The sequence below is a fragment of the Mesoplodon mirus genome (genome assembly GCF_964341445.2).
Source record: "Mesoplodon mirus genome assembly, chromosome: 7".
NCBI lineage: Eukaryota > Metazoa > Chordata > Mammalia > Artiodactyla > Ziphiidae > Mesoplodon > Mesoplodon mirus.
In genome coordinates this window covers 17,013,405-17,026,916 of record NC_138983.1, presented here as the reverse complement: position 1 = coordinate 17,026,916, position 13,512 = coordinate 17,013,405, and the positions used below count along the sequence as shown (strand labels likewise).

Here is a 13,512-nt window from a genome sequence, read left to right as displayed (position 1 = left end):
TGACACTGTATCTATCAATAATTTACATTTTAAAGTGAAACACGCAGGTGTCATTCAGCTGTTTGGTGTCTCTTTTATTGTTTTAGTTAGCAAAGCGTGGAATGAAGATTGTCCTTATCAGCAGATCACAGGACAAACTGAACCAGGTTTCCAGTGAAATAAGTAAGTTCTCACATCACCCTTCCCTCCCGTTATGATCACAGAAGGAATATAGCTAGTCTAAATTTAATGTTTTCAAGTAGATATCTAGCATTGACATAATTATTTATAGTTCAGAAAGCTGCTTTTTCGTGCTGTTAATGGGATGTTTCACAGATGGATCATCAGTTTTTTCAAATTAATATAGGACTATTATAATTTGCTTAAAATGTCTTTAACTGACTCATTTAGGTTCTTTTGTCAGGAGTCAAATTCTCTGATCATTTTATCATGTTCTCCTTAAATATCTGAATTCCTTTTCTGTTGTTTCATTTAAATATTCTTGCATTTTTTTACTCTTTGACTTCGTTGTCTTTAAATGGTATATCATATATGATTGAGGAAGAAATGCAAAAGGTAGCATATATACATGTGACAGGGAAACTACTTTGAACTTTTTTCTTAGCTATGCTTGAAACCTGAATTATAATACGGCAAAAACTCTTTCAACTGACATTCAGTTAACCAACCAGCTGGATAAACCAGTGTTGTCCATTTCCTTGGTAAAATGTACTGACTCATGTTCCCAGTATGCTAACTGTTTGTGACCTGTAGGCTTCTCAGTTTGATGCTTGTGTACTTTTATTCCTATAGGTCAAATGGTTTATTTATGAACAGTCAGTTGTATTTGTTTCCAAACTTACTTATGCTGGGTGCATTTGTTATTAATATTCTGTAAACTGATGCAATACTAATTTAAAAAGGGGAATACAAGAACTAAGTTAAAAGCTCTGAAAAAACTGAGAAAAGCAAGTTTTTTTAGAAATTGGCTGTCAGAAATTCCATGGTGGTCCAGTCGTTTGGACTCAGCGCATTCACTGCTGGGCCCGGGTTCGATCCCTGGTCTGGGAACTAAGATCCCAGAAGTCCCATGGTGCAGCCAAAAAAAAAAAAAAAAAGAAAGAAATTGGCTATCAAGTTAGGGGTAAACAAGAAAAATTCAAAATATTGGAGAAAACTATAAAAAGTAAGAAGAAATTTGTTTTGATTGTTTCATATGTGTTGAAGTTTTTGCTGCATTTTATGAGAGCTGAAACTGCAATTATAAATAATGCATTATGAGTGTGGTTTATATAAGAAAGACTAGAATTCCAGGTAGCAGATCTAAACTCAGATAAGGACTTGGCCCTACACAGAGGATTGGTGAAAGAATTACAGTTATTCGTGGTTTAAATGAAAATAAAATGGTTACAGTGTGTATTTATCATTTTCTAGGATTCCTTGCTGTAACTGACTTCTCTATGTAGCCAGCTAACAAACTGCCCTAATTCATTCAGATGAGAGAGGATATCTACTGTATTTTTCTGTTATTTTTTTCCCCAGCTTTATTGAGATATAATTGACATATAGCATTATGGCAGTTTAAGGTATACAACATACTTATTTTATTATTAACATTACCACCTGCTACTAACATTTATATAGTACGTTATTATTTATTTATTCCTTCACATGTATTATCCTCTTTGATCCTTCAAACATCCTTGTGAGGTGTATATTTTTGTTATTATTTCTACCCAGACCATAGCTGGTCCTGTTGGACAGATTACACATTGATGCACTTTATCTTTAGGTGAAAAACAGATCTTCATAGATTCCTAGTATAACGCATGTTAAATCTTTTTTCTTTTCTTTTTTTTAACCATGTTGAGAGCACAAATCTTTAGAAAAGTGAGATATTCAATAAGTCTCAGGCATTTAAGGATTTTAACTTTCAAGGTTTCAACTATGTAAAACCAACCCTGAAGTTCCAAGACATACAGAATCTTGTAGTTTTGCTAAGGTGTGAATTTGAATTAAGCCATGACACTAAGGAGCCTGAGGTAGTTATTACTTATGTAGTAGGTGAACTGAACATACTGCCTGGATCTTAGTACTGTTTCTTTCTTAGTTACTTGTAGTCATGTGTATAATAACTCTTATAGTGATAAAAATGTTGTGTATATGTGTGTGGGGTGTGTGTGTGTGTGTAAAACTGACTGTTAATGAATGCACTTACTAGTTGCTAGAAATAAACATTCATAGGCAGAAAATAGAAGCTTTTGATTAAATGGAACGTTGAATTTTGAAATGCTATGCTATGAATGAATCCACCACTTATTTGATTCAGGAACAAGAAAAGCTACCTCACGACACTCACAGCAAGTGCTCCAACCTGTACAAAAATTGCCCAGTGAGTCAGAAGATATACTTTAATGATATTTGAGAATTTGGTTAACTTGTGATATGAGGTGACACATGACTGTGGACAGAAATGTGATTCTGGAGAAAGACAGGATCCTGTTCAAACATTTTTCATGAAGGAACAGATGGTAAAGGCACTGAATTGACCTCTATTATGAGGAAAAAAATTTTTTTTTTTAGTTGTTGAAAATTTTGAAAAATGCTTTTCTGGGCACAATACAAATTTAATGGAAGAGGTGATATCAGCAGACCAGGTCATCCATTCTAAGCTGAAGAAATAAATACACAGAGGAGATTTATAAGTTTGTACACGTTTTTAACTCAGATGTAAATCATCTTTGAGAGGATAATGTTTTCCTGAACCTATGTATTCCAGAAGAAGGAAGGACCAGAATTTAATGTTGGTGAAGACAGACTAACTCTGTTTATGCCTTCAGCAAATCTTTATTGAATACCTGTGTACCAGGTACTGTGCTAGGCAGTTAGGATGCAGTAGTGAACAAGATAGATGCTGTCCTTGCCCTCATGGAACATATATGCAAGTGGAGGAGACAGAAAAAAGAAATAGGAAAAAAAAAACAATAAACAAAACCAAAATAAGCAAAACCAAAAAAATACAAATAAATAATCGCAGTTTGTAGTAAGTACCATGAAGGTACTTAAAAAATAAGGGACCAGAGAGAGAAAATGGGGAGTTCTTATGTTGTAGCAACATGGCAAATTTTATGACTGGCAGAGTGTGAAACGGCCAGACTAATGACCTCTTGCCCGTATGATAGACAAGCTGGAGCCGTAGTGAGGAGCTATCTACTGGGCCCTCTTGGGGGTACAGTGGTAGAGGGATTGTGTGTAAGTTATAATGATAGATTCACTCCAACATTTCTATTTGCTTATGCTTTTGGGTCCTTGACTCTAGATTATGCCATGGGAAGTTGTGACCTCCCTGTCTTATTAAATGTGGGCTATCATGGAGTCCAAATTTCAGTCAGCAACACGTTAACTCTTAGAGCCCCTTCTAGCCGTATAAGCTAACTGTTAAATCCTAAATCTCTAGTAAGTGACTCACATAAAATATATTGGCCCAATGTGGTGTTATATTTTGTTTTCCTTAGTCTAACACTCTTAGAATCTATTCTCACACAGATTTTTCTAGGTTTCTACCAATACAAATTAGCAAAATTTGACAGCTATTTTTGTGTATAAATTATTACTTCATGAATCGGACTTGGTACTTGTTCCCCAGAGAATGTCAGTATATAACCCTGTTACGAGTGGTGGTAAGGGATGGTCCAGCTAGGTCTTGAGAAGAGGAATTCCCTTGCAAGCAAATTACCCATATATTGGGTTGGCCAAAAAGCTCGTTTGGGAAAAGCCCGAATGAACTTTTGGCCAACCCAATATCTATGGTGAGGTTATTACAGGATTTTCAAGCCAGGGAAAGCTAATCTCTTCAGATACAGGAGAGCAGGCTATTTCTATTTCCACTGGCAAGGGAGGCTCAGAGTAGCATTGAGGGGGCAGTGTGTGTATCCAGATTCTTGCGCTTCAGCAGAGTCCACCCAAATATCCTTGTCTCCAGTTTCAGGGTCTCATTCTTTCTCATTCAGTTTCGCTTTCATCCATGAAACGTGGTGAATCTGTGGAATTCACCTTCCATTGTAATTCTGCAGATGGCACAGTTAAATCTGATGTTAGCCAGGTGAGCTCTGTGGCTATAAGACATAAAAGTTTTTATTGGGGTTGTCATAGAAGTTCTCTGGATCCTGATCATAAATGTGAGCTTGAAAGCTTAAAGACCCAAGCTTGTCATTTTCTTTCCGTAAGAGCTCCAGTGCATTCAGAAGAAGCCACGTACCACAGTCTTTGATTTTTATTGAAGTATAGTTGATAGACAATAGTATATATTACAGGTATACAGTACAGTGATTCACAATTTTTAAAGGTTATACTCCATTTATAGTTATTATAAAATATTGGCTATATTCCTCGTGTTGTACAATATATCCTTGTAGCTTATTTTATACTTAGTAGTTTGTATGTCTTAATGCCCTACCCCCTGTATTGCCCCTCTGCTCTTCCCTCTCCCCACTTATAACCACTAGTTTGTTTTCTTTATCTGAGTCTTGTTCTTTTTTGTTATATTCACTAGTTTGTTGTACTTTTTAGATTCCACATATAAGTGATATCTTACAGTATTTGTCTATCTCTATCTGACTTATTTCACTTAGCATAATACCCTCCAAGTCCATGCACATTGCTGCAAATGGCAAAATTTCATTCTTTTTTATGGCTGAGTAGTATTCCATTGTATATATATACACCTCCTGTTCTTTATCCATTCCTCTATTGGTGGACACTTAGGTTGCTTCCATATCTTGGGAATTGTAAATAATGCTGCTATGAACATTGGGGTGCATGGATCTTTTTGAATTAGTATTTTTGGTTTTTTTTTTAATATATACCCAGGAGTGGAATTGCTGGGTCATCTAGTTCTATTTTTAGTTTTTTGAGAAACCTTCATACTGTTCTCCATAGTGGCTGTAGCAATTTACATTCCCACCAACAGTGTAGGAGGGTTCCCTTTTCTCCACATCCTGACCAACATTTGTTATTTGTGTTCTTTTTTATGATAGCCATTGTGACAGGTGTGAGGTGATATCTCCATGTGGTGTTGATTGGCTCTTCCAAGTCTTTGTCGTCATCATTTCTCCCAAACTCAAATCCTTTAAGGCACTTCTTCAGTCGATACTTGACTACACTCAGCAATCACCGTTAATTTGATTAGTAGTAATGCTACTGCATCACATCAAACCCATATAAAAGTCTTGTGAGGTCTGTATTTTGGGCTTCCACTCCTGATACCAGTCAGAGTTCAGTCAGGAAACAGAAGTCAAAAAAGTTCATTTAACTAGACTAACTTGTCTCTCCTAGTCCAGCTCTTACACTCACTCCAGTTGGTTAAACTCATCCCTCTTTCTTCCCTATCTCAGAGGGAAGGCGGAGATTGAAAAAGAAACTAAGTGCCAACTGGAGAGAAATAGGGCTCCTTTCACCCTCTAACTTGCCACTGTCATTATGCAAACTTGGGGATTCTATCCCCAAGAAGTAATTCCTTAAGAAGTAATTCCTTGGGAAGTAGTTCCTGGTGAATGTGGAAGACAGTCTACTCATCAGTGTTCTTCAGAAAAAATTTAAAAGGATTATATACAATTTCGTAGGGAACTAAATGTTTTGCCAACAATGGATAACTGCTTTCTCAGGATTGACTGTTTAGATGAAATTACAGTTCTTTGTAAGGATACCTGTCACTGAAAGTGACACGCTGAAAGTTATCACACATATAATAAGCTTATTTTATTATCATTGTTAGCCAGTATTATGAATGTATTAAGTATTTTTATCGATTTTGATTTGTCAAGGAAAAAAAACTCCTGGATAATTTTTTTTTTTTTTTGCTGTACGCGGGCCTCTCACTGTTGTGGCCTCTCCCGTTGCGGAGCACAGGCTCCGGATGCGCAGGCTCAGCGGCCATGGCTCATGGGCCCAGCCACTCCGCAGCATGTGGGATCTTCCCGGACCGGGGCACGAACCCACGTCCCCTGCATCGGCAGGCGGACTCTCAACCACTGTGCCACCAGGGAAGCCCTGATGTTTCTTTGTTTTGTGACTTACGTCAGGGTGAAAACCTTCAGGATGGCCCTGAAATTTCATGGCTTTATTTCTTGAAATGCAAAGCTTTTAGAAATGTAAATCTTACTGGTCTGTAGTCGACAGAAGAATAGGTTAAGGTGAACAGTATCAGTTTCACTTTTTCAGTCCTTACCTATGATCATATCTGTGCAGTTAAGGTGTGGATTTGACCAAACATGTTTGTTCCATGGTTTTCTGATGCACTATCAGTATTGTTAATATGGTGCTTTGGTATATTTAGCTTATTTCAGCTACGTAAGGACAATGAGGTATTATTGAACACATAAAGATCTTTTTGTTTTGTGTTTAATAAAACTAGAACTGGGACTCCCCTGGTGTTCCAGTGGTTAAGACTCTGTGCTCCCAATGCAGGGGGCCTGGGTTCGATCCCTGGTCAGGGAACTAGATCCTGCATGCCACAACTAAGAGCCCATGTGCTGTAACTAAGACCCGGCGCAGCCAAATAAATAAATAAATATTAAAAACAAACAAACCAAAAAAAACCCCCAAAAAACTAGAACCACATGATAGTAGTATTAGAGTTAATCTCATGCAGCCTCTAGAGTCATATATATATATATATATATATATATATATTTATCACTTCTGTAGTGCCAGAAATATTTTTATTGCCCTTAGAATTCACCTATTTCAAGGTCAGGAACCATCAGGAACCAAAAAATCATTCAGTTTGCCTCTTATGATTTTGCCTGTAGTACCTGTGACTGCAGAAGTATCCTCTTACTCCAAGTTCCTCAAATAGCTCAATGTTCCTGGCCTTCCAGAAAGTGACATTCTGTGCTACCTATAAGACTGAGACTCCTCAAGCCACAGAGCAGGTACGAGGATAGTTTTCTGGCAGGTCTTTGAAGCATTGTTTCTCCATATGGGAGTGTAATTCCTTACTAGTGGGCTTGTCATGCCTAATTAAGTGAGATTTATTATTAAATGAAACATTTCTGGCACGGTGGTAGTTACAAATTTGTTTTGTCTAATTATATCCTGGTAGAGAGAAAGATAGATTCTTAGTGAGCCTATGCAAATAATTACATTGCCATGTAAAGTAAAAGAACTCGGTAAAGACATGTTGTGTAATATGTGACCATTGTCCTGATTAGGTTTGCAGACAAGGCCAATGAGTATGAGTTGTAGGGACTTCCCTGGCGGCCCAGTGGTTAAGACTTTGCCTGCCAATGCAGGGGTTGCTGGTTCAATCCTTGGTCGGGGAGCTAAGATCCCACATGCCTTGCAGCCAAAAAACCAAAACATAAAACAAGCAATATTGTAACAAATTCAATAAAGACTTTAAAAATAGTCCACATCAAAAAAAAAAAAAAGAAAAAACCTTCAAAAAATGTGCTGTATTTTCTACACAATTTCCATCTTTCAATCAACCTAACAATTTACTAGTTTTTGTTCCAGTTACTATTGCCACATAACAAACTACCCCAAACTTATCAATGTAAAATAACGGTTTGAGATACTCACAAATTCTGCTGGTCAGGAATTTTGCCGAGGCTCGGGGGACAATTTTTTGCCCATCATAGCATTACTGAGGTCACTCATTGATACTTAGTGGGTGGATTGTCTGGTCTGGAAGATCTGAGATGGCTTCTTCCCAGTTTGGTGCCATGGCATAGCTGGGACTGTTGACTGCCGTGCCTTCATGTAGCTTCTCCAGCATGTCCATCACAGGGTAGTTGGACTTCTTACATGGTAGCTGTCTTTCCTCAGAGTGAATGTCCTGAGAGAACCAGGGAGAAGCTGATATCTTTTGGCGACCTACTTTCAGAATTTATATGGTGTTGCTTTTGCTATACTCTGTTGGTCAAAGCAGTGATGAGCCTGCTCGGATTCAGTGCGGAGAGGAAAAGATACCACCTCTTGATGGGGGCGTGATGTAGTAACCTTGGAGAACATGTGGGAAGGGAGATATTTTTTTGAAAATAAAATCTGGATTTGGAAAATATAGTCTGCCACATTTTGTAAGGTATATTAAGATGTCCCAGAGAATGCTTTTCCTGAATTCAGAGGGATCAGTAGGAGGAACATATCATTCAAAGAGTGTTTCATTCCAATTTGCCCAAGGATAGCCGGCCACCATAAGACTTTAGTGAAAACTGAAGGAGAAAGGTATTTTCTCAAAACTACTATTAAATTTCCCCCATGGGTTCCATTCAGTCTTGCAGAATTAATTCTTGTTGCATTGAATCTTGGGTCAGCAGCGTGGCTTTACAAAGTGTCTGATTTTCGAATTAAAGAGTCTGGTAAATGCTGACTCAGGTTTCTGGTAGTCTGTCCAAGAGTCTGCTCTTGGTGGTGATGTTGGGTTACACTAGGCAGGAAGCCTGACCCATGAGTCAGTAATAGTCAAGAATACTGATATAGGCCTTTATCCAGGCTTTCTTCTTTGAATGTTTCATCCTACAGACTCAGTTTTCTCACCTCCAGCTTATGACCTGGCCTTTTGGCATGCTTGAAGGAAAAGTAGAAACCACCTGTTAATAAGACTGATATTAACTGGTCTCTCATTAATTTATTACAGTAATTAACTGTCAGAATGGAATCCCCGATTGGGGTATAATATACAGCTAATTAATGGGCCTCTCACTGTTGCGGCCTCTCTCGTTGCGGAGCACAGGCTCCGGACGCGCAGGCTCAGCGGCCATGGTTCATGGGCCCAGCCACTCCGCGGCATGTGGGATCTTCCCGGACCAGGGCACGAACCCGTGTCCCCTGCATCGGCAGGCGGACTCTCTACCACTGCGCCACCAGGGAAGCCCCTAATTAATGATTTAGTCAGTGATTATCCTGAGGGCACAGGCCTTTTGATGGACACTAAAGGCATTGATAAATACATCTCTAGGGACTTTTATAAAGTGTGTTTTAAACATGCCACCAATTAACAAGAGTATTTAATACTTATAAACATAATCTTAGAAATCATTTTCTTTACATCATTGTGCCAGTCTTCGCACAGGATCATGAATATGTTCTGTCCACCCTGAAAGGTATACAAGTGTTGAACCATATTCATTATTAGTTACACCATGGGTCTGCCCATATTATGGGCTTTGTAAACAGGGCAGCTCTCATGATAGAGTTAAGCTAATTAAAGATATGGAGAATACATATTTAGTTCTTCCTAATAGCCTCCTTGCTCAATAGTGCTACCTAGTGGCTATCTGGGAAGTACCAGAGATAGTTTGGGTGTAAAATATATGTTAACAATTTTATTATTTTTAATTTGAGGCTTAAGTTTGCAAAGGCAAGTATCATAATGAGTTGCCAGGAGACTAGTGATTGCAGGAAATATAAGCATAAGTCATAGGTGCCCAAGATAAGAAATGATTACAGTCTTGGTTTGGAGTGACAGTAATTAAAATAAAGCATAGGTACAAGAAACAGTAATTGTTATGAAATCTAACTTTTTCAGAAACAAGAAACTTTTGTTAAAAAATGTTTAAGGGGCATGACAAAGGTCAACACAAAAGCTCAAAAAGTTAACTGGCTTTTAGGAAGTGAGAGTGTTCTGGGAAGCTGAGGAACCTGGCCAGGCTAGGTACTGAAGGCACAGAATAATTTTTTTATAGCTTGCTTGTTAAGACTATATTATCAAAGATCAAGTTTCTTCTCAACAACTGGTTTCAAACTGTTTAATTCATAAGCTTTCTTTGTAGATTTTAACACATTTTATACACCCACATATATATATAATATATATATTTAGATTGCAAATTAACACTTTCACCTGTAACTTAAAATGTATTAACTTTGTGTTCTCTTATCATAAGATGAAGCATATACCACACTAAATTTGCTATCCTAATTAGAGTTTTCTTTAAGAATTTTAGTCTTTAGAAACTGGCCAGGTAATCAAAGATTCTTCATTATTTAACTTACTGTGATATTAGTATGGTATCTTAAGGCCAATTAGAATTATAGAAGTTTATTTATAGTGACGTTGCAGAGCAGTACAATGATTATTGATACCAAGTTTGTCAGAGATGGCATTTGAAAGTTTTACACGGAAGACGGGAACAGTGATTAAGATCAAGTGATTTGCAGCGTTGTCTGTAATTTAGAAGAGCTAATAACCCTTTAATAAAGACATCAGTTTTTATGACTTTAAATCGTATGTGTGGAAGCAGTGATACTACATCTAACCAGTAAAACCTGTGAAGAAAATTTAAAAGCTCAAAGAATGAAATGTTACAGCGCATTATATTTCATACTATGATATGATCATAAAGAAGACAGAACTATTTTAAAAATTAAAATGATCAAACCAGCTCTAATTTAGCCAACAGTTTGCCTTAATTAGAAGTTTACATACACATTGGATACCATTATTAAAAATATTTCAAAAGTTTGTATTACTGTAATGTTAAATAACTATTAGTTGCTAGCCAAATATCTGTTTGACTTTTTAAACTATCACTGCTTGAGCTGGTCATTTTTTTGAGAATGCATCTTCTGAAATTCCTAGCACGTTTAAAGCATCAGGAGTTTTGTCCTTGCTTGGTAATTTTTGAGTTTTCTCAGATTTAAGTGAGCAGTTATTAGTCAGAAAAGAAAAGGTGTTTTAAAATTTAAAACAGAGAGTTGCTTGATAGTATTGTTCTTTGCACTGAAATCTACTTTGTCCAAATTTCTTGTGATTAGTTTTAGCATCCAACTTTCTTTTGATTAGTGTTAGCATGATATATCTTTTTCTGTCTTTATTGTTAGTCTATATGCACTTCATATTTAAAATGGGTTTCTTGTAGACAACATAGATTTGGTCTTGCTTTTTATCCAATTAGATGATTCCTGTCATTTAATTGGTATGCTCAGACCATTAACGTTTAATGTCATTGTTGATATGATTGTGTTGAAATTTACCAGTTTACTCTTTGATTTCTATTTGTCCCATCTGTTCGTTTCCTTTTTTTTTTTTTCTGCCTGCTTTTGGGTTAATAGCACGGTTTTTATTATTACATATCATTTTCTCCCTTGGCTTATTGGCTGTACATCTTTTTTTGTTTGTTTGTTTTTAGTGATTGCTTTTGATTTTTCAGGGTACATCTTTAACTTATCACAGTGTACTACTTCATGTGTAGCATATGAACCTGATGATCCTATACTTCCATTCCATATATTCTGTTTCTCTTTGTGTTATGGACTGTGTAACAAAGTACTTTTGCCTTAGTTCAATTGTATTTTAAACTGTATTTCATGTTACCATTTCTGATGCTCTTCATCCCTTTGTGTAAATAAAGATTTCAGGACTTTTTTTTTTCCTGTCTGAAAGATGTCCTTTAACATATCTAGTAGTGCTGGTTTGCTGGTGACGAGTTCTTTTTGTATATCTGAAAAAACCTTTATTTTTTTATTATTATTATTTTTTTTTTGCGGTACACGGGCCTCTCACTGTTGCAGCCTCTCCCGTTGCGGAGCACAGGCTCCGGATGCTCAGGCTCAGCGGCCATGGCTCACGGGCCCAGCCGCTCCGCGGCATGTGGGATCTTCCCGGACCGGGGCATGAACCCGTGTCCCCTGCATCGGCAGGCAGACTCTCAACCACTGCGCCACCAGGGAAGCCCCCAAACCTTTATTTTTGAAGTATATTTTCCCTGGGTATAAAATTTTAAGTTGACAGGTTCTTCCCCCCTCGCCCTCCTCAATACTTTAACTATTTTGCTTCACTGCCTTCTGGCCTGCAGTGTTTCTGACAAGAAGTCTGCTGTCATTCTTTTGGCCATTAGTTCATCAAATATTTTTTTTCTATCCCTCATCCATTTCCCAGGACTTCAGTTATATTAAACTGATACAGTATATTAAACTGATTGAAGTTGTCCCTCAACTCACTGATAGTGTGCTCTTCTTTTTTTCAGTCTCTTTTCTCTCTGTATTTCATTTTGGATGGTGTCTCTTGCTATGCCTTCACATTCACTAACCTTTTTTCTGCAGTGTCTAATCTGCTATTAATCCTGTTAGTATATACATATATTTTTTAATCCAGACATTGTGTTTTTCTCTATATATAAAAATTTAGGCCTCCCTGGTGGCGCAGTGGTTGAGAGTCCGCCTGTCGATGCAGGGGATACGGGTTCGTGCCCCGGTCTGGGAGGATCCCATATGCCGCGGAGCGGCTGGGCCCGTGAGCCATGGCCGCTGGGCCTGCGCGTCCGGAGCCTGTGCTCCGCAACGGGAGAGGCCACAACAGTGAGAGGCCCGCATACCGCAAAAAGAAAAAAAAAAAAAAAAAAAAAATTAGCGTTTTTTTTAATATCTTCCTTATCTTTTTTAAAAAATGACCACCCTCTACTTTTTGGAACGTATAGAATATAGCATGTTCTCTCTGTCTCTCTCTTGAGAACAACACTGGTTTGAACTGCATGAGTCCACTGTATACACAGATTGCTTTCAATATATACTACATGATCTGTAGATGCACAACTGCAGATATGGAGTACTGCCTGTAAAGTTACATGTCGATTTTCAACTGTGCAGGGGGTCAGCACCTGGATTCCCAAGTTGTTGAGGGATCAACTGTATGTATATGTCTTTCTTGCTCTTGTTCTCATTCACTCTCTCTCTTTACTCTGTCTGCTAATTCTGCAGGCTCTGTCTTTCCCAAATGCTCAAGTCTGTTTCCTCAACTCACGGGATACTGCTCATCTCTATGTGAGTTCTCTCTTTATCCCAGTGTAGAAAACCTAACTGGGCAATAAGCTAGGGCAACCATAGTGGTCACCTTATTTATTTCCCTTCTATTAGATATACCTCTCCTGAACTGTCTATTGTACAATGTCTAAATACCATTGTTTCATATATTTTGTCAATTTTTTAAAGTTTTAAGTGATAGAGTAAACCCGGTTTCTGTTACACCAGCATGGCTATAAGCATGAGGGCTCCCCCATTTTTTTCTACCATTATAGATTTTCTAGTAAATATAATTTCTGTCTTTGCACATGTCTATAAATGTTTGGTCTGCATTAGACTTTAAAGAGAGAAAAGGACTCAATTCTTTTGCAAATGTTTGCACGGGGCCTGGCATGAATAAGGGGGTTGTGCCCACTTAGCAAGTATTGTTTTGGTGACTGAAGAGTCATTATGAAACCTCATCATATTCTTAATATTGCACAAAAAGATGCTTTTGACATTTAGCTGATGTTTCAATTTTGGCACAAGTGTTTTTCTGAGGTAATGCAGGATCCTGTTGTAAAGCTGTCCAACTAAACAATTTCACCAAGTGTAGCTTATTTCAGCTTCCTTACTGTTTGTTACCAATCATTTGCTCCAGTAGAGAGAAACATCTGTAATATGGGTGGGTATTTTGTTAGAAATGTAGCATACCTACCAATTAGTTGGCCCAGCCAAATTAGCATGTGTTGGTCTGCATCTCCAATTAAGGCAGCTGCTTGAATGTTGCTATTCTACAGCTGGCATTTGGCA

The 13,512-nt window shown here is 37.6% G+C and overlaps 1 protein-coding gene across 1 annotated transcript in view; it reads left to right on the top strand.

Moving 5' to 3' along the window:
• Nucleotides 1–13,512, top strand: part of HSD17B12 (hydroxysteroid 17-beta dehydrogenase 12) — a 176,467-nt gene that overhangs the window by 62,330 nt on the left and 100,625 nt on the right. The window contains exon 3 of the mRNA XM_082628845.1: nt 87–162. Coding sequence (XP_082484971.1) covers nt 87–162 — 76 coding nt within the window. The remainder of the gene's footprint in view (nt 1–86; nt 163–13,512) is intronic.